The sequence below is a fragment of the Vigna umbellata genome, chromosome 3 (genome assembly GCF_029865625.1).
Source record: "Vigna umbellata cultivar VRB3 chromosome 3, Vumbellata_1.0, whole genome shotgun sequence".
Classification (NCBI taxonomy): Eukaryota; Viridiplantae; Streptophyta; class Magnoliopsida; order Fabales; family Fabaceae; genus Vigna; species Vigna umbellata.
Genome location: NC_142167.1, coordinates 4,800,427 through 4,822,863, shown reverse-complemented (window position 1 = coordinate 4,822,863; position 22,437 = coordinate 4,800,427). Strand labels below are relative to the sequence as shown.

Here is a 22,437-nt window from a genome sequence, read left to right as displayed (position 1 = left end):
CATTTTTACCAATTGAAAAGATTTTTCAGTTGTGTTAGTCCCTATATTCTTATCATTTTAACAAGAATATTGATTGATCCGAGTTTAATGATTTATTGAATTTCACAGATGAATGAGAATCCTTAATTCGAATTCAAATGGAAGAAATTGCCTATGGTGCGACATTATAAATTTTACAAGTTTACTACAAATTGTCATAATAAGATGCCATGAAATTGTGTTTGTGTGATGAAACCTTCTCTTATGATTCATTTTTCTGTGAATGATTTCCTTTATGTTTTCAAAGGGAAGGATATTACATTAGAGTTATTACAGTTGGAGAACTCTATTCTTGAGAATTTATTCATCACTATTTTGCTTTTATTGATTATGTGTGCTAACTATTTTTCAGATAAGAATATGTGAAAGACCCCTTCGTTGATCTGTATGATACTTAGAAAGTGACCCTAGATCAATATCTCAAGCTAGGGGTAAGGAGCTTGATGCATATCAACATGTTTGAATTGTGATTTGATAGTATGATATTAGCGGATGTTAATAAGACACTCCCTTGTGGTGTTTTGTCTAAGTTAGTTGATGTCATCTAGTTATGGCTATATGTGTTTGTAAGGCCAACATATTTTGTTGGAAACATGTAATTTCTATAAACTCTTGACTTGTCTGTGTGAGATTCTATATATTGGTTTAGTTGTGTATGCATTTATTTGGACAATGTGAGAAGGTATACTTCTTTGAAGGGGTTACTTTCTTATGTTTTTGTTGAGTCTGATTGCTACAATATATATCATTATTAGAGAATTTCTAAAGCAAACTCAATGGACAATTTCTCATTCCTCAACCGTTACTTGCCTTTGATTTGATAGGAAATTTCATCACTTATTTAAATTCATTAAAATTTGAATTGATGTTTATTTTAATTTTTAATTTTTTTAATACAATAAATTAAATTTGTTAAATTTAATTTTCTCACCTAGACAAAGTATTTAATTTTTATTAAATTAAAAAACTTAATAGTGATATGGTTATTAATAATCCTTTTTCAATCATGTTTACGTGATGTTACTTTTTTTTTGTCACAGTTTTTTGAAAAAAAAAGTTCAATCAAATTATAACAAAACGTTTTCTTTATAGACATTAGTGCAATTGCTTTTAATTGATATCAATCACAATGTCTTAGGTAACATTGATAATAGTTAGTTTTACAATGTTGTTGGAGTTTTTTTTTTTGTTATTATTAATTTTGTTGAATTGATAATAACAAATAAAAATTCCTTACACATATATTTTCATAAAGAAACCATTATAATCAATTTTAATTAAAAAAATGTCCTAGTCAATAATATCTTGATTTCAATTAATTTGACTATATTACCGTTAAAATCGACTTCAAAAAGAGAATTATATATATATATATATATATATATATATATATATATATATATATATATATATATATATGGATTATATTTTGACAATTATAATAAACTAATAAAAATATTTTAGAATTAATAATTTTTTTATAAGTAATCATATTTTTATAAACACAGTGAAAGATCAATTATTTTATAAGTTCAAAAAATATTAGAAATGATAAAATACTTAATTTAAGAGAAACAATGTTAGATATTCTAAATAAAGTGCAATGAATAATATAACATCTCAAAATATAGCATAATACTATATCATAGATTAATTACATATATAACAATATGATAGATCAGTCCTTCAAGACTTAGTAAAGTATTTAGCAGTACAGTTATCCAAAATAACTATAAAACTAAAAACTTTACATAGTATCATAAGTCTAAATCAAGGAAATAAGAAATAAACAGAACGGTTCTACAACTAGGTTTTTACACATCATCACATACTGAACGGTCATACAACACCCTGTATAAATCGATCGGTTTACAAAAGATAAGCTAACCCTAACGACCGAACAGTCTTAACTAAGTTGCAGGATCCTCACCTTCCAAAGCTTGTTTCATCGAACACTCATCTCCTTATACTCAAATCCACAGGATGATCATTGCATGAGAAAAGGCAATCGAACAGACAATACAAAGCAAAACAAGAAAGTAGGGTAAGCTAATGTAATTTAATTATAAACACATCTCTACATTTCGTACAAGTTCAAATAATGCGAGATCGAACGATACCTCATGCCAACATCGAATACATGCAATCATTTACAAGATGAACACCACAATTCCTTGTAATTAGGGTAGTCCCAAAATTGCTTCCCCTCGTTCTTAACAGTTTTTGTCACTCTCAAGACATCAAGTTCTCCACAATGGCATATTTATGTTCTAACCAATCCTCTAGATGAACCACCATGAGAGGTCCTCATGAGCAAGATGCGCAACACTAATAATGACATTGCCCCTTTCTAAGTCAACGTGCAAGGATAGGACTAGACTTCGTGAAGCAACCCTAAAGAGCATACAACACTTTTTCAAAGAACTCCCAACAAAAGAAGAAAACTTCGTCAACCAACTCGCAAGGAGGGAAGAAGACTTTGTCAACTAAGACCCACCGCACAACTGGCAACTCAAAATAGTAACCTCTAAACTCCACATGGGGTACAAACTTCACTTAGGACAACCACCTATAAGCTTCTCCTTTGTAAACACATGTCAACAACACTGTTGCACAACAAATTTAAATATATGTACTCCTTTCAAATGTTTTTTGTCATGTTACTATACTATTTTGCCACATTATCACACAATTAACCTTGTTTCTACATATTTAACGGAATGAACTTAATTAATGCACATTACACAAAAATGTGAAGAAAGAGTTTACACTTTTTTAAAAGTAGAGACTAAATTGACATAGTGTAATGAAAGTAGAGACCAATAAAGCAATTAAATCTTAAAAGTAACAGACAATATATAATTTATAAATAATTTCATTAAAATTGTTTCATGGCTTTTATAAATAAGTTATTTTAAATAAAAAAATCAAAATAATTGATTTGATTATTGGAAAAAAAATTAATCATTTATTAAAATATGAAAGTACTGGTCTTTTTTAAAATATGTTATATAACTAAAACAACAGTATTATTTTGAAATGATAGTAACACAATTTCTCAATTATTTGAGAGAAGTTCACACGGAACAAAACTATGTATAACTAAATTTTATCACATGGCATATTTATGAACATAAAAACGAATAAATTAGAAGTACAGTTGAAACCAACCACCGGAAAATTAAAACTGAAGGTTAATAAATAAATAGTCCTTAATCTTAGAGACAATAATCCAAGGCTTTTGCTTTATTATGTATCTTTGATTTTGTTTTTCATACATCTATTTGTATTCTTTATTCTTCTTTGCATTGTCAAATTTGAAAATCATTTAAATTAAACCATTCAAAATAGTAATTTGAAATTGTTCTATTATAACTAATATGTTGTAAAATATTACATATAGCGTTTCAAGATTTACAATTCATTTTCAGAATGAACTACATTCTAATACACGTCGAATATAATAATTTATATAATTAAAAATAATAGTTTTTAAATTAATGATCAGAAAATGCATAAACTATTTTTAAAACATTAAATGTGAAAAAAATAAAATTATCAATTTCAGATTTAATAATTCATAATAGTTTTTTTCTTTTCTTGAAATATGAAAGTTTGTGTTTCAACTTTTGAATTATAACTTACGCAGATGTGGTAGGTGAGGGAGTAGCAATTTCGTGTTGTCAGGTTAACTTGCAAAGTACTGCTCTTGCTTTCACGTGTTTTTCAGGTCCCACGTTGCTTTAACTAATCCTATCAAAATATCTTATGTACGGTTTTCTTTTAATAAGATCAACGTGTATATTAATGGGAAAGTATAAAAGTGATACAATTTTTTCGGGAAATTATGTAAATGGGTAAACATTAAAAAAACTACCATGCATGTAAGTCGTGCACGATTCTGTATAAAAAAAAAAGTCGTTACAGAGGACGACGCCTTCAATTTCTTTTAAATAAAGTCGTACTTGACCGAAACGACTTACGTGGGAATGATGAAGTCGCGTCTGAATCGAGATTTTAATTAACGATAATTGAAGTGTTGCACTGCAAAAGCCTCTCTAGACACAAGTTTTATAATAGATTTAAATCTTTACTTCGTTTTATATTAAGTGGTGAATTTTTGTTTAGTATCTGATTTTGAAAATGAAGACATTGAGTCCTTATGTTATGAAAAGTATATGAATAAAATTTTAAAAAAAAAAATTAATAAATTATCAAAGAAAAAACTAAACAAGAGAGAAAAAAAGCACTTATAATATGATGAAAGACATTTTGAATTTTCGCCTTTATTTTGCATAGTATGATAATTTTGTAGTAATAGATAGTTTTCCAGTATAAAACATAAATTAATTACTATTATTAATTACATAAATTCATTCTAATAAAAAAAAAGAAAAGACTTAATTGTGTTATATATATATATAATAAGTTGTAAACTTTTGACTTAAAAATGTTAAAATTAATACAATTATTATATTCAAAGATACCGTGATAATTTAAATGTTTAGTTTTTAGGTTTTTTATATTTCTTTTTCTAATTATTTTATTGGTATGTTATTATTAATTGTATTTACAAATTAAGTTTTTTTAAAGTATAAAAATAATATAATGTAACTATAGAGTTTTTTATGAGATAAGTTATTTTATGAATTAGTTTTAAATTGGAGGATTGTTAAAATATAGTTCTCCAAAATCAATTTTCAAACTCTTCGTTTTTTTCTTTGGGTACATTTCTTTTTGCTCTCTCACCATCTTTGGTTGCTCTCTCTCCCTTTGTCCTTCTTTCTTACTGGCGACATCCTCCATCGTCAACTTTCTTTGATTTTCTCTCTTCTCTGTCTCGTCCTTTCTTCTTCTCCTATTGAAAACTTTTGATTTCTGCCCACTCTCACTCTCGTCATTTGTCCTTCACTTCTCACCCTTGTGACGTCGACAGTCACCTCCACCATCACCTACATCATTTCTTGACCAGCACATTCGCATTCCCCCTCTCTCGCGCTCTTGACCAAGGAGTAAAGGTGATTCCTTTCTGTTTTCGAACGTGTTGATGTTTTTGGGTGAAAGGAGGGGTCTTCGTTAGTGTCCAGGTGCCTAGAACCATAAAGTCACGGATTATGTTTTCTATTTGTGTTATTGTTGTTGTTGATTATGAGGTTGCTGTAGAATTGCAGTATTGAGGTGTTTGTTGTTTTACTATGTTTTATGTTGCTTTGTAAAGGCTATTGGTGATGATTTTGTTTTTGTATATATATCTATCTATATATATATATATATATATATATATATATATATATATATATATTAATTTGGAAGTTCAACACATCCTTCAAACACCGAAACTCATGCAAGATCAAGAAGGTAAAGATTTAATTGGGACTACAATTAACAAAATAACACAAGAAAGAAAAATAGATAATTTCCATGAATCAAATGTAGAAATACACAAATTAAAAGAACAACATAAAAAAAACGAAAATTAAAAACTCAAGGAAGGTTCGCCACAAAGATGTTAATGTTTGATAAGTATCAGAATTCTAAACCAAGAACCAAGAGAATCCTCTCTCAAAAATGCAAATCCATATATTATGACTAAAAAGTGCCTACATATGTATTTGGTGTCCCTATATATAGGTACAAATGTTTAAGGTACTAAGAAACCCTAAAAGAAAACCCAAGGACATTGGGTCCAAAAATAATTTGAAAAATAGAAACAAATTGTTTGCAATTAAAATAAAAAAAAATACAATTTATTTAATTTTCTAAATTATTCTTCAATTGTGCTCATGATCTTCACGTTCTTTAAATTTCTCTTTTCATAGAAAATTATAAGATTCAAAGAGATATGTTTTGATCTTTGACCTTGTCATAGATCCTTTGAATTGTAAATGTTCTTATTCAAGTTCTTCTCATATATGTTTAAGGAGTCAGTCCTCTATCACAACCCCAACCCCACTTTTGAAAAAACATTCGCAGATCACTACAAAAAACACCCAATAATAAATTCAAACCCCAAATACTACATATACTAACCTTGAACACAATTCTCCTCCAACTACTTTGCGATACACGTCGAACGACTTCGCGCTTCACCTCCAAGCTCGTGATTCCAACGAACAAATGTTGCATTCCAATGCCCTAATTGCGCAAAAACCCTCTCCAGTAACGACCATTGTACACTCTGTGATTTGTTGAGTCTCCAATCTTGAACACTCTCGTTCCCAATTTGCTTTTGGTTAACCCTAATTTGATGATGCTTAATTTCACATTTCAGAAACCCTTTTGTTTTAATTTTTTAATTACAAGTTTCCACCTAAGAGGCTCTACATGTGCCACCTAATCTAATTATTCCAGCCAATACTGTCAACTCACCTTAAATTTAACTTTGTTAACTCAATTTAATGATCCCAATTGTTTCAATTTTTTATTTTTAAGGACTTAATTAAGAAAAAAAATAAGAAAAGAACCTATTTAAGAAAACTCAACATAAATATTAACTATAAGAATTATTAAACATTATATAAATTAACACATGTTTACATATTTTAATTAAACTTATCTTGAGGTAAATCACGTGTTGAAGTCTTAATTCATGGCACAAAAACTTTTAAGAAATACCACTTCTTGAAAAAATATTGGGCAAAATTTAATTTTTTTGCCATATCAATCATTCATATATATTGTTATTGTAGACGACATGCTTCCTATCAAAAACATTTTATGTAATTTTATTTGTATTTAATCCGTAGCAATACATATTAATTAGAAATTATTTATTCTTCTCTTCTTCAATTTCAAATATTAGCCTAAATTATTTCAAATTATTTAAAAAATTACATAAATTAAATTAATAAAATTAATAATTATTACATAAAAAAGATATTAAAATATTATTAATAAGTCCTTTAATTAATTTTAATTTTGTTTAAATATTTACTCATTTATTGCGTTTCTAAAAGAAAATGTGGAAAACGCGTGCAATTAATGTTGAATAAATGATAGGACAGCAGGGTAGATAGCATTTTTTTAACATTGTCTTTAAACTGACATGTGAGTTGGAGAGATAGCATTAATGAGAAATAATTCTGAGAGAGCTAATACCACTGCATTATGATGGTGGATTCTATATATATATAGAAGCTACTGAACTTTTAAAGGAGGGAACATACGAAGAAGAGTTGAAGGTAGTTGACATGCTGTAAGAATATTGTTTCTTAGTTTATTGATAGGTTGTAAGATAAGGGGATAGAAAAATTGTAAAAATAGTAAAATGTGAAAGTAATATTTGAAAATAATATATTTTGTAATTATATTAGTTGTTGTCATTTATTAAATTCTAGTGAACATGGATATTTATAAATTTTATTTCTCTTGCGTAATTATTTTAGAACATATTAAAACTTCAATTTTTATCTATAAAATGATATGAATTTTTTATATTATTCTAAAATTTATTTTACATTTTAGTACTTTTATTTTTTGTCTTTTTATATTGTTCTAGAATTTGTGTGTAATTTTTAATGTGTTATCATTTATTTACTTTTATTACTTTTTAAAATGGATAGATTGATATGTGTGTATAGTTTGGTATTTTTAGACAGAAAAGGCAGGTGGAAGCAGAGCAGAAAGGCCAGGAACATATCTTATATTGTTGAAGAAAAGGAGCATGATGAAATTTCTAAGGTGTGGAGGGAAGATATGTATGAATAATAATGACGTGGAAAATAACTACAACGGAGAAGAACAACCTTCAAGGAATGTGATAGAAAGCTCAGAAGAACGACGCAGTGATGAAGCTAAAGCACATGGTTGGTGGTTGTTGCCAAAGAAAACATACGATTCGATAAAAGAGAAGAAGCCTGATTCCGATTGGAGCGAAATAGACGACGACACTATAAAGCAAGAGAGGCCCAGAAGAAACACGGTGCTGCATATAGCAGCTCTCTACGGAAATGATAAGTGTGTGGAGAAAATAGTTGAAATTGGTCCAGGGCTTTTGAAAGCAAGAAACACTACTGGTGATACGCCACTGCATGTTGCTGCAAGAGCTGGCAACATCTCTACTCTCGAGAAATTGGTGGCTGCACTTCTCCGTGATTTAAATCCAAATTCGGAAGAAGCTAAATTGACAATCCTTGTAGCCAACTTCCAAGGAAATACTTTCTTTCATGAGGCTTTATTGAATGGTCACAAAAATGTTATTAACATTCTAGATTCTTCACCAGACTTCAAGCATTTGGCTGAGGAAACCGGGTTTACTCGTAGAAACCGTAGTGGCAAATCAGTTTTGCACTTAGCAATCGAGAAAGGCTACCGAGACATTGTTGATGATTTATTGACCAGAGTAATTCCTCGTTACCAAGGTATAAAAGTTCCTATACACTTGAATTTCCACCAATTATTTTTTTCTTTAATTTCACAGTCATTTGGTCGGAGAATGAGGATTATATCTACAGAATAATTAATTGCTAATTACCTAATAAGTTAGGTATTTTCAATTTTTCCAATTAATATTTTATTTCATAATTGTGTTTTGGATAAATATTTCTCAAATTATGTCCAACCTCTTCTCTTTCCATCCTATTAATACACATTTAATGAATCTCCAAAAATTGTTCGAGACATGTTGTAAAATATTGAAATGTAAATACGTTTCTAATAGCTTTACGAGATAGCATAATCTACAATGTGAATTTAATACATACAATTTATTTAAAATCTAAAAAAATAATCTTTCATAAATTAAAAAACAAATTACATAGTTAAATAATTTGTCTGATCTTTACAGTTTTATATGATAATCATTATAGTATGTCCCGATATAAAAAAGAAATTTATATAATATCATTTTTATTAAAAGAAAAATCATCTAAACTTATATTTATTTTCCTCTCTCTATCTCTCTCTATCTCTCTCTCTATCTATCTATCTATCTATATATATATATATATATATATATATATATATATATATATATATATATATATTTAAATATCTTATTGACTTGATAGTTGCATTACAGAGCAATATTTATCCCTAGCAGCAGTCAACACTGAACCAATAATGTACAACGGAATATTCTACCACCCTGATGGCAGATTTTCTCAAAACCAATCCGCGAGACTGGATATTGAAATGGCAAAGGAAAACATGTGGATGTTCTTACAAAGTCAACGAGCCCCGGCACCACCCATTGAGGCAATCTTAAAACAGAATAAAGGTAAATTTTATTGTATAACTGTACATTTTCTATTATCAATTCACTAATCAACTTATTCATGATCCTTAAAAAGATATACTTTTGATTGAGAATAACGAGTTCAAAATGATGATCCTTAAAATGTAGAATCTTCGTTATCATATTTACATACATTTATAGTTAGCTTTTTATAACGAAAATTTCAGACAATTAATACTTAATTAAAAAATAAAGACAATTTTAAAGATTCAGATAGAAAAATATTTTACATGATAAAAAAAACTTTCGCAGCTTAATTGAAATTTATTTTTATTTTAAAATAAAATAATAAAATTCATCCATTTTCAAAATTTTGAAAGCAGCGCCATTCTGAAAACCTTTATAAGTATGGTTGGTTTTAAGAGAATAAAAATAGATGAATATTGACGGGCTAGAAGTGTATCTTCTTATTAAATGCAGCTTAATTTAAATACATTTAGAAATAACTAATTAAAATATCATATCTAGTGATTCAAGCCATCATTATTAATGACTTAGTTGAAAAAAATTAGAAAATAACTAACCCAATAATAACTAGGAATGACAAAAAAATTCACGTTCGTGAATATCCGCAGATAAAACCCGCAACGAATAGTTACTATGTGCAAATATTTATTATCCGCGGGTAACGGGTAGCGGGTATTTTAATACCCGCTTCTAAACGAGTCAGATGCGAATACTATACTATCCAACCCGCGGATACCTGTTACCCGAAAAAAAATTATTTAATATTTTTTAAAATTAAATTTTTTATTACTCTTAAAAAGGGGAAATTTTAATAACAATGACTTAGGATTCCTTTCAATTAGCTTTTTTTAAAAGAGGAAAAGAAAAAAAAGAGTTACATTACTTTTGAGCTAACCCTAATAGAGATATCAAACATATACATAGAACTGATTAGAAAATTCTCTCTTAATGGAGGACTTTTTTCTTCACTTTTTTCTTCTTTCTTTAGCTTGCGTAGGGAGTAGGCTTCATTCCTTCTTCCTCTCTCTCTTGGTTCTAATTGGGGTTTTGTTCCGATTTGGGATTTGAAATTAGGGTTTTATTTGTTTTCTAATTTTGGGGGTTTCTTTTGTACGTTTTGATTCACATTTTGGGAGTTCGTTTATTGATTTCTTCCCTGTTGATTGGTGATGCGATTTTGGAGTTATGATTCGAATAAGTGTTTTGAGTGTTTTTGAATTTTAGTTTATTGATGCAGATTGGATTTTTGAAGACCCTGGTGGTTATATCATTATTAATGACTTAGTTGAAAAAAAATAGAAAATAACTAACCCAATAACAACTAGGGATGACAAAAAAATTCACGTCCGTGAATATCCGCAGATAAAACCCGCGACGGATAGTTACTATCTGCAGATATTTATTACCCGTGGATAACGGGTAGCGGGTATTTTAATACCCGCTTCTAAACGAGTCAGATGCGAATATTATACTATCCAACCCGCGGATACTTGTTACCCGAAAAAAAAATAATAAAATTTAATTAATATTTTTTAAAATTAAATTTTTTATTACTCTTAAAAAGGGGAAATTTTTAATAACAATGACTTAGGATTCATTTCAATTAGCTTTTTTTTAAAGAGGAAAAGACAAAAAAGAGTTACATTACTGATGACCCAAACTTGTTGGGCTCGATTTCGGCAAGTGCACCGAATCGTTTAAGTAATAAACCGGTAAGACCGGTTATCGTTTTCCCAAGAGACTCGTAATACTAGAGAATTGTGCGATTAACAACTCATATAGACTCAAGAACATAACATCAATTTACAGAACAAGTGCAGAAATGTAAATTCATACATAATTACAAGGTTGGACTTTGGTATTGAAGGCACTTGAAAATGGAAAAGACTAGAAATGGTATGAAATGACATTGTTAAGGCTAGTTTTCACCAATGCACTATTGTGTAAAACCAATTTCATCTCCTCTCTATCAATTTACTAAAGTCAATCCACTAAAACACTCTAGCCCTAATCCCTTAGGTGAAAGAGCCTAGGTTTTCCTTATCAAACCCCAATCCCTTGGCAATCTAACAAGCAAAACCCGCATTAAAGAGCTAGGATCTAAGACAACATGTGAATCATCTTCCATCCCTAGAATCAATGACCCACAAGGACTCCTATTTCAGTTCTGGGTTTCATCTTACGTCCCCATAATCCATAAAACCCCAAAAACAAGTCATGAACGTCCCCATTACATGCAAGCTTTAAGATCGGAAACAAGAATACTAGCAATTGATAGAAAAGGCATATATATAATCAAATTATTCAACAATTACACAAGATTCAAAGGCTACAACTAATCCCAACAAAGATGGGTTTGGTTCTCCATTTCCATGGAGAACTCTAAAGCTTACAAACATGGAAGATGGAAGAAGAAGGAGACCCAAAGGAAGAGGAGGAGATGTTCCCACAAGCTCCTCACGCCCTCCATGAGCTCCAGACGTAAAATCGCACCTCCAATGAACCAAAGACCGTATCCCCTTCGCGTTTTAGGGTTAAATAAGCTAGATCTGACACATCAGCAAAAGTCACGCCCGGCGCCCTCTCAGTCGCGCTCGGGCGCGAGCCTCTCGGAAAAAGTCGCGCCCGGGCGCCCCATTTCTCACGCCCGGGCGCGACAAGCACGCAGAACTGGCTTCTGGTCAATTTTCTGTGCAGCTTGCGCCCGGCGCCCCTCAGCAGGGGGGCTGGGCGCCACTCGGTCAGTCTGGTACAGAGGCCTCTGGTGCAGCTCGCGCTGGGCGCCCCTCAGCCAGGGGGGCCCGGGCCTGACTTTTCAGCACTGCATCATTTTCACTTTTTCTGCAGATCTGCTTGCTTCTAATGGTTGGTTCAGCTTTAGACATTATTGGAGACCCTTCCAAGCTCATTATTAGCTACAAAATAAGGGATTATTGATGAAAGCACATCAAAGTAGCAAAAGATACAATTATTTAGAAAACAAGACAAAAGAAGAGGATTTAACAAGTTATAAGTTAGAAAGGAGTTGATTTTGCTACTAAAATGATGCTTAAAATATGGTAAAATAAAGCATTATCAATTACTTTTGAGCTAACCCTAATAGAGATATCAAACATATACATAGAACTGATTAGAAAATTCTCTCTTAACGGAGGACTCTTTTCTTCTTCCTTCAGCTTGCGTAGGGAGTAGGCTTCATTCCCTCGTCCTCTCTCTCTCTTGGTTCTAATTGGGGTTTTGTTCCGATTAGGGATTTGAAATTAGGGTTTTATTTGTTTTCTAATTTTGGGGGTTTCTTTTGTACGTTTTGATTCACATTTTGGGAGTTCGTTTCTTGATTTCTTCCCTGTTGATTGGTGATGCGATTTTGGAGTTATGATTCGAATAAGTGTTTTGAGTGTTTTTGAATTTTAGTTTATTGATGCAGATTGGATTTTTGAAGACCCTGGTGGTTATCGTGGTTTAGAAATTTTTGTAATTACGTTTGTTTTCGGAATTTGGGTTTAGGGTTCCTGTTTGTGTTCTCTTGGAAATTCTTTATCTCTTTGTTTCATACATTGATAGGTATTTGTGGGTTAATCCTTTGACTAAATTGAGACTTCAGTTATTGAGTGTTTCTTCCTCATATCTTTTTTTTTTTCAAAAGTTGTTCAGTATTTGTTTTCTTTAACTTGTTTAAAAATTATATTGTGTCTTTTTAATATGTAGAAAATATATTAAATATTTCTCTTTAACTTGTAATTTAATTTAAACCTTATTTAAAAATTCACAAAATATACTTTTTAAATATTTGTGGGTTGAAAACGGGAATCCAACGGATTTAAAAAATTCGCGGATTTTTTTTATGCGGATGTCTAGCGGGTAGCGCGTAGCGGGTAGCGCGTAGCGGGTACGATGGGGTCGGGTTGCGGGTAGGCACTATCTGTGCCCGACCCGACTCGTTGCCATCCTTAATAACAACCATTGACTAATTAAAAAAATAAATTTGAACTCTTCCTAAAATCAATGCAACTAACAAGGCAGTTCTCAACACTCCTCCTTATTCCTAGTTTATTCCTTAGGAATTCGAACCTATAGAGTGAAAAAGATATTGGTAAATATGTTAGCAGCTTGGTTTTCCGTGCAACAGTAAACTAAACATGCCTTTCCCCTTTCTTGAACTTCTCTTAAGTGAAACAACTTCACATTAAAATGTTGGGTCTTCCCATGAAATACAGGATTATGTGAGATTGAAATTGTTGCTTGATTATCAACAAACAATTTTGTGCATTTATCTTGCTTCATACCCAAATCTATTAAAATATTCCTCAACCAAATAACTTGATTCATAACTGCTACAACTGAAATGAACTCAGCTTCTACGGTTGACTGAGCTAAAAACTCTTGCTTCTTGGAGCACCAAGAGAAAACACTTGAACCCATACTAAAACAATACCCTGAAGTACTCTTCATATCATCCAAGCTACGAGCCCAATCATTGTCAAGGAAACCAAATAATTTAAAGTTTTGTACCTTGTAGTATTTAACTCCATAATTGACAATTCCTTTGATGTATCTTACACTTCTCTTTGTTGTCTTCAAGTGCAGTTCACTAGCACAATTCATAAATCTTAACAACAAGGTAATTGGGAATAAGATGTCAGGCCTTGTGGATCTAAGATACATTAGACACCCAATCAAACTTCTAACATAAGCTTCATCAACTTTATCAGTTCCATCCTCCTTGATATTCTTCTCTTTTTTATTCATTGGAGTGTTCATTGGTTTGCATTCATCAAGGTGAAATTTCTTTAGAATCTCCTTTGCATATTTTTTCTAGCAAATGAAAATCTCATTCTTCTTTTGAGTGATCTCCATGCCTAGAAAATAAGTCATAAGACTAAGATCTGTCATCTCAAAGACCTTTTTCATTTCTTGCCTGAATTCCTCAATTAGTGCTAGGTTGCTTCCTGTCATCAAGAGATCATCAACATATAATGAAATAATTAAGGGTTAAATATGTTTTTAGTCCCTCAACTATCATGCGATTTTAGATTTTGTCTCTCTTTCAAACTTTGGTACACTTTGATCCTTCACCTTAAGAAACTATAATTTGTAGTCCTCGAAAATCAACTAGTTAAATTTAATCTGATGTGGCTAACATTGTACCACATATGATGTCAACTAACTTGACTACGTTTGTGCCACGTTTGATAACAACGTTGTACACTTAAAAACTCTCATTCTTTCCACAACCACCACCACATAACGTCATTAAGCCACCACCTTCCACCATCATCGTTTTCATCTTGGCCATTGCATCGCGCTGCCATGGCGAAGAAAACTTGTAAACCTAAACCACCATCGTGAAGCCAAATCGATGTCTAGAAACATTCATCGTGCATCAGTTCATCTTCCTCCACCACCATAGAGACCCAAATAAGAACCCAGAAACAACCCTAAACCCCAATTTTCAAAAACCTCTACATCATGCATCTTCCTTCTCATTGCAATCATCAATTTCAATTTTAATTTTACAGTTGAAACTAAACAAAGGAGAATTACTGTTTATGATTCAAGATTGGATGAAAAGGCGTTTGGAACATCTCCTACAGTGAAATTTGTTGTTGATGGTGTAGATGAAGGGTCTTTGAATAGCTATGGACCTCTATCTTTTCACATTGCAGTTGAGAGGTTGAGTCGCCGTGAAGGGAGGACCCTGGCAATGACCGACGATGACCCTGACGACGTGCGGTGTCGCCAGCCACGCCTTGGGTTTGGCGGAGGTGTGCCACCATGTTTGGTTCGGTGGAGGCTGAGGTGGATGACAACTCGACCATTAGAGAACCGTAGTCAGGTGGATAAAGAGTTAAATGATCATGGATCCGTGAAAAGCTCAAGCTGCAACATTACTAGTGGAGAAATCAACAAGTCATTTGCTCGTTTCTAGCTTAATTCTGAAAAAAATTCCCCAACAGCCAGCCAAAATCCTAGCTCACTAAGCTTTGAGTCTAACTTTTGGCATTTGTTAAGAAATCAAAGAAGGCAAGTCTAACGGGCAACTGGATTACAGACGAGGACTCTAAAAGCTTGGTGAGTGTCCAGTCAGATCGGTTTCGGAGGCACTCGATTGCAGGTTCATCGGTGAGAGACGACTAGAGCCTTGCCAACTCTCTAGCATTTCCAAGCTACATGGTGCCAACTCAATCTGCAAAAGCCAAATTTAGGACACAAAGTCTATTAGCTCCCGAAAATGGAAAAACTGAGAAAGGGGAGGGAAAATAAAAGAAATAAGGATTGTTTAAGAATAAAAATTTGACAGAAAATGTAAAACCTATGTAGCCCATTTTCCAATAAATGGTTAAAAATCACAATATTAGATTCTATATTCAAATCTAGAAAATCCTGGTTGGAGCATTTCTTTATTCCATTGCTTAGCCTTATCTTTCCTTCCATGATTTGAGAAACCACGTACCATGATATGATATGTCCAAACATAGGTTCATAACCCTTTTGACATATCTGACCAAATAATAAACGAGCTTTGTCCATATCACTCTTGGATAATTCTTTCAACAACAAATTGTAGGTGAAAATATCAAGCGAGCACTTCTCTATTAATCGTTCCGAAGTTCGAAATATAATGGGTCACTTTGAGACAACCGGAAAATGCATCAATCACCAAGTTAAGTGTTGAATTAGCAGAAAATTCCCCCTTCCACTCCTCTTAAATAAACACATGTATGGTAGAGTTTTGTTGAAATCAAAGAATGTTGAAGCAGTTGATTGCCCATAAAATAACTAATTGGGTGTCCAATTTTCTCGTATGTGTATAAGCTCACAGCATTCAAGACTTGGATTCAATCCAACTCTGAACATGCTAAAAAAGAACCCAAGTGAGCATCTCCAGTAAATTGAAAAAGCCCCCTCTTGAATTATCCATTTTAAGTAAGCAGTAAAGAGATATGCTCTGTTGCTGACCCCTGAGATAGGAATCTTGCGATCTCAAAATTTGCAATTTCGGCATTTGACAAATAAAGTTATTTAAGCTTGTTTTAGAATCACAAGACAAACTCAAATATCGCAAATTAAGAAAAGTTCAGGGATTCAACTTTCTTGAAAGCATGCATCAATTCAAAGACTCCTATTTTTCAATGGAAACTCATATTAGGGTCGGTTTCATCTACATAATTCAAAGATGAAATAGGGATTCAGTTCGAACCGAACGATGAGGTGAAGTTGTGGAAGATATTGGAGTGCGAGAGGGTAGTGGAGAGATTAAAAGTGAGATGAACCCCGAGCAACAAGTTGGCGCACTGAGGAACGACCCAATGACTCGTTGTAGACGGAGAGGACGAGGATGAATGAGAGGCCTTTTGGATAGACGATGACAGAGGGCGGCGAGGTCGAGGTGGAATGTTGGTGCAGAGGTGGTGATTTCGAGAGTGGAGGCCGAGGCAAAGAGAGGGAGGAGGGCCATATGCGACGCACAAAGGGAGAATGATCCATGGTAACGATGAAGACAAAAAGTCCAAAGCATTTTCACTCAAATTTCATATTTTCAATTTCTAACGTGGCATGAAATGTAGCATACCGTTAGCCAGCTCACTGAAAATTTAACGGCGTTGGTTTTGCAGGACGAAATATTGCAGTTTTCTTAAGGACAAGGATGAAATTGTATCAAAGTTTGAAAGAGGGACTAAATCTAAAATCGCATGATAGTTAAGGGACTAAAAACATATTTAACCCAATAATTAAAGTATCAACACCATCATGTTTGACATAAAGTGTAGTTTCGGATACACTCTTTTGAAAGCCCAAGTGCAGTAAATGATCATTAATTCTATTGTACCACACTCTTGGGGCTTGCTTTAAACCATATAAAGCCTTTTTCAACAAGTAGACTTTATTTTCGTGATCTTTGATAACAAAACCATCTAGTTGTTCAACATAAATCTCCTCCTGCAAAAAACCATTAAGGAAAGGTGACTTAACATCCATATGAAACACTTGCCACCCCTTTTGTGCTATAATGGCAAGTAGTTGCCTAATTATATCATGTCTTGTTGCTTGACTCTTTCCTCCTTTGCAACTCAAATTCCCTTCTTAGGTTCAACACTTGCATGCTTCTTATTTTTGTCATCTCCTTCATATTCTTGCTTCAAAAATTCCAATTTTGTTTTTGGTGATTTAAGAGTCATAATTCTGGTGAAGATGTAACACTAGAAAACAAGGACAACTTTTCCTTTACCTTCTTTTTTTTTTTTTTGCCTTGTGATTTTTGATTTGAGCCATAGTAGGATTCTTCGGCAGTGGTTGAAAAGAGTAATCCTCTTCCACAACTTCCTATAAATCTAGTTCCTCTAGATAGGATTACATTTTTACAGCCTATGTGACACCCGGGCACGGAGACGAGGGCGGGGAGTGACGCCGGTGCAAGAAGCATGGTGTAGGGGGCACAGAAAAGGAGCGGCTCCTGGCAGCTTCGGGTGGAAGGGGTACATGGATGAATCGAACATACACCGGAATGAGAGGGATCTGGAGACTGTGTAGGTATGGGACTATACAGTTGAATGATAGCTTAAAGGAATTGATTTGACTACTCATATCATCAAAATGCATTTACTTTTCGGTAGCCTGACTCATAAGAACTCCATGGTTAAGCGTGCTTAGCCTGGAGTAATTCTGGGATGGATGACCTTACAGATGGTATCGCTCTAGACACCAATTTCATGATACCAATTGTTTGTTTTTAGAGAATAAAAACAAATAAATATTGGCTGGCTGGAAGTGTATTTTCTTATTAAATGCAACTTAATTTAAATACATTTAGAAATAACTAACTAAAAATCACATCTTGTGATTCTAACAATCACTACTAACAACCTGATTGAAAAATAGGAAACAACTAAATCAGTAACAACCATTGAATAATTAAGTATAAACTATTTTAAAAATTCTCACAAGTATAGACAGTTTTGAAAAATTGTAACAAACTCTTTTGAAAACTTCCGTAACTAGTAATTGTTAAACAATTATCGTTGGTAATTATTTACCGATGTTTTTTTTATGGCTTTTGTAACAGTGAAAAATATATTTATCAAAGATTAAAAACGCCAGTAACATAAAAAATAATTCCGGGTAAAATTTAACATTTTTATAGTTAATAAATTTAGTGAATGTAAAAAGAATCTTCACTATATAATTTTAAAATTAGTGAAAGAAAATAGAGAAACACTTTGTATCCATTATAAGTTATGCTATTTTCTCGGTTCAATATTCAATTTTTTTAAAAATTTAAGAGATTTCCTTTAGGAAACTATTAGATGCGGTGAATTGAGAATAAAATATAATGTAATTGGTTAATGTGTTTTGCCATCCATATTTTTATTTGAAATGGTTTTTCTAATATTTCTTCTCTAAATAATTCATGTATTCAATATTTTTTTGGAAGATTGTGCTTATAATTGGTTATTCATGTCAGATATTCTACAAGAAATAGTAAACAAAAAGAAAGATTGGATTCATGTTAAGGATCACAAACTTAGAAATGCTCTTCACCATGCGGCTTCTATAGGTTACCAAGATGGTGTTCAGTTGTTACTTAAAAGTTGTGATACATGTCATATGGAAACAGACAAAGATGGGTTTTATCCTCTTCATTTGGCTTCCGCATGTGGGCATACTGAAGTGGTAAAGCAATTGCTAGAAATTTGTCAAAATCCCAAAGAAATAGTTGATCAGAAAGGCCGAAATATTGCTCACATTGCGGCTATAATGGGTCAATTCAATGTGATAAGGTACATATTGCAAAGTGAAAAAGATGAAGTTAAAGACATGATAAATGACAAGGATTATGATGGAAACACTCCCTTGCATTGGGCTGCCTCATATTGTCATCCAAAAGTTGTGCAAGCCTTGACATGGGACACAAGGGTTGATCTCCATTGGTTTAACAACGACAACCAAACAGCTCTCGATGCTTTTGAGAAATTTAAACAAGAAGATAATCCACCCTTCCCACAGGCAAGTATATATAGAGTATTGCGTTTACTTAAAATTTCAAGATTTAAATATGCCTTTTTAGTTTATAGTGACTGCTATGGTAGTATATGTTCGACAGGGTTCTTAATCGATCAAAATTCATCTCGAATGATTATGTTCAGGGAACTATTTTTGTTTTATTTTTCATTAGCTCTCACATAATATAGCAAGGTGGTATATTTCGTCCACATTAATCGTCTAGATTGTCAGAAGAAAAAATGATGATCATCATCATAGCTTTCCTACGACATTATTGGACTATTTATTTTTTTATTATTGGAATCTTAAATTTGTAACACAACTTTTATTTGTAGCGGCTAACATGGTGTCTACTAAAATCTGCTGGCGTGCAAAGAGCTAAAAGAGGGTTACACTGTGTCGAGATCCCTTCCCCCTGCAAGCCAGAACCCAAAAACACAAAATTTTATAAAGACAGAATCAACACTCTTATGGTGGTTTCGACCCTTATAACTACAGTAGCATTTGCTGCAGGTTTTACTTTGCCTGGTGGAATTAACAGTTCTACTCCAAAAGAAGGCATGGCTGTTATGCTACATCACATGTGGTTTAAACCATTTATTTTCTGCATCACAACATCCATGTACGGTGGTATTAGTGTCACTATTACACTCATTTGGGCTCAATTAGGAGATGTAACTTTGGCTCTTTTTGCCCTTAATGTGGCAACACCCCTTTTAGGAGTCACTCTTGCAACCTTATCAGTGGCATTCTTGGCTGGTGTCCACCTTGTTATAAGCGATCTCAGTTGGTTGGCCACTACTATTATGATTTTGTGTGTGATCTTCATTCTTCTACTTTTATTTCTATACATTCTTCTCTGGTTGCCCTCAGCATCAAGCAACCCAATAATGCGATGGATTTCTTATGTCCCTTTCAAGATTCTCACATGGTTATTTGAGAAAAGTTCAACTGAAGGTAGGTACTTTCCGATACATTATTCAAAATGCTACATCTTTATGGCTTTGTTTTCTTCTTTATCTTTTTTGAGATGGAGATTGAACTTTGTTTTCATGTACATCTTATCTTATACAGTTGTATGATATTACGTACTCATCACTTTTGTGTACAAAATCATTTGGCTTTATGAGATATAAAATCTTTTATGAAAGTTTAATAACCAAGTACGTCATACTAGTACTTCTAAAAGAATTTTTCATATACATATATTGGTATATAGAATAAAAGTAAACAATAATTGTATCAAAATATTTATAAATATTAAGTCTTGGATGATGACTCTGTACATTTTTACCAATTGAAAAGATTTTTCAGTTGTGTTAGTCCCTATATTCTTATCATTTTAACAAGAATATTGATTATCCGAGTTTAATGATTTATTGAATTTCACAGATGAATGAGAATCCTTAATTCGAATTCAAATGGAAGAAATTGCCTATGGTGCGACATTATAAAATTTTACAAGTTTACTACAAATTGTCATGATAAGATGCCATGAAATTGTGTTTGTGTGATGAAACCTTCTCTTATGATTCATTTTTCTGTGAATGATTTCCTTTATGTTTTCAAAGGGAAAGATATTACATTACAGTTATTACAGTTGGAGAACTCTATTCTTGAGAATTTATTCATCACTATTTTGCTTTTATTGATTATGTGTGCTAACTATTTTTCAGATAAGAATATGTGAAAGACCCCTTCGTTGATATGTATGATACTTAGAAAGTGACCCTAGATCAATATCTCAAGCTAGGGGTAAGGAGCTTGGTGCATATCAACATGTTTGAATTATGATTTGATAGTATGATATTAGCGGATGTTAATAAGACACTCCTTTGTGGTGTTTTGTCTAAGTTAGTTGATTTCATCTCGTTATGGCTATATGTGTTTGTAAGGCCAACATATATTGTTGGAAACATGTAATTTCTATAAACTCTTGGCTTGTCTGTGTGAGATCCTATATATTGGTTTGGTTGTGTATGCATTTATTTGGACAATGTGAGAAGATATACTTCTTTGAAGGGTTACTTTCTTATGTTTTTGTTGAGTCTGATTGCTACAATATATATCATTATTAGAGAATTTCTAAAGCAAACTCAATGGACAATTTCTCATTCCTCAACCGTTACTTGCCTTTGATTTGATAGGAAATTTCATCACTTATTTAAATTCATTAAAATTTGAATTGATGTTTATTTTAATTTTTAATTTTTTTAATATAATAAATTAAATTTGTTACATTTAATTTTCTCACCTAGATAAAGTTTTTTATTTTTATTAAATTAAAAAACTTAATAGTGATATGGTTATTAATAATCTTTTTACAATCATGTTTATGTGATGTTACTTTTTTTTTGTCACAGTTTTTTGAGAAAAAGTTCAATCAAATTATAACAAAGCGTTTTCTTTATAGACATTAGTGCAATTGCTTTCGGTTATCAATCACAATGTCTTAGGTAACATTATTGATAATAGTTATTTTTACAATGTTGTTGGAGTTTATTTTGTTATTATTAATTTTTTTGAATTGATAATAACAACTGAAAATTCCTTCCACATATATTATCATAAAGAAACAATTATAATCAATTTTAATTAAACAAATGTCCTAGTCAATAATATCTTGATTTCAATTAATTTGACGAAATTACAGTTAAAATAGACTTCAAAAGAGAATTATATATATATATATATATATATATATATATATATATATATATATATATAGATTACTTTTTGACAATTATAATAAACTAATAAAAATATTTAGTATTAATAATTTTTTTATAAGTAATCATATTTTTATAAACTAAGAGAAAGATGAATTATTTTATAAGTTCAAAAAAATATTAGAAATGATAAAAAACTTAATTTAAGAGAAACAATGTTAGATAGTCTAAATAAAGTGCAATGAATAAACTTTAATGATTTCACTTGTTATTATGATAGAAAGTGGTTTTTAATTATTATATCATAAAATAGTTTTAGTTGGTTGAATAGAAAATAGATGTTGAAATAAAAAGTGGTAATTGTAATAGGAAGTGAAAGGTTGTTGGAATGGTAAAAGTATGTAAAAATATATCATAGCAGTGAAGTAAAAAAATATACATTTATACATGTATGTGAGCAATCAAAATAAAAGAATAAAAATAACATGAAAACAACTTCGGATGAAAACAACTTACGATGAAAAT

At 31.7% G+C, this 22,437-nt stretch overlaps 1 protein-coding gene across 3 annotated transcripts; it reads left to right on the top strand.

Moving 5' to 3' along the window:
* Positions 1-7,143: 7,143 nt before the first annotated feature.
* Positions 7,144-21,343, top strand: LOC124848126 (protein ACCELERATED CELL DEATH 6-like). Of its 3 annotated transcripts, none has more exons than XM_088108276.1 (6): positions 7,144-7,220; positions 7,620-8,399; positions 9,059-9,256; positions 18,705-19,246; positions 19,579-20,200; positions 20,920-21,343. In XM_088108276.1, the coding sequence occupies exons 2-6, from the start codon at positions 7,703-7,705 to the stop codon at positions 20,931-20,933; spliced, it is 2,073 nt and encodes a 690-aa protein (XP_087964402.1). In that variant the 5' UTR covers positions 7,144-7,220; positions 7,620-7,702; the 3' UTR covers positions 20,934-21,343. The 3 variants fall into 3 exon arrangements, with proteins under 3 accessions (XP_087964402.1, XP_047181722.2, XP_087964403.1); XM_047325766.2 differs by having other exon boundaries at positions 7,207-7,220; positions 7,634-8,399; XM_088108277.1 differs by having other exon boundaries at positions 7,216-7,234; positions 7,634-8,399.
* The last annotated feature ends 1,094 nt before the right edge of the window (positions 21,344-22,437 follow it).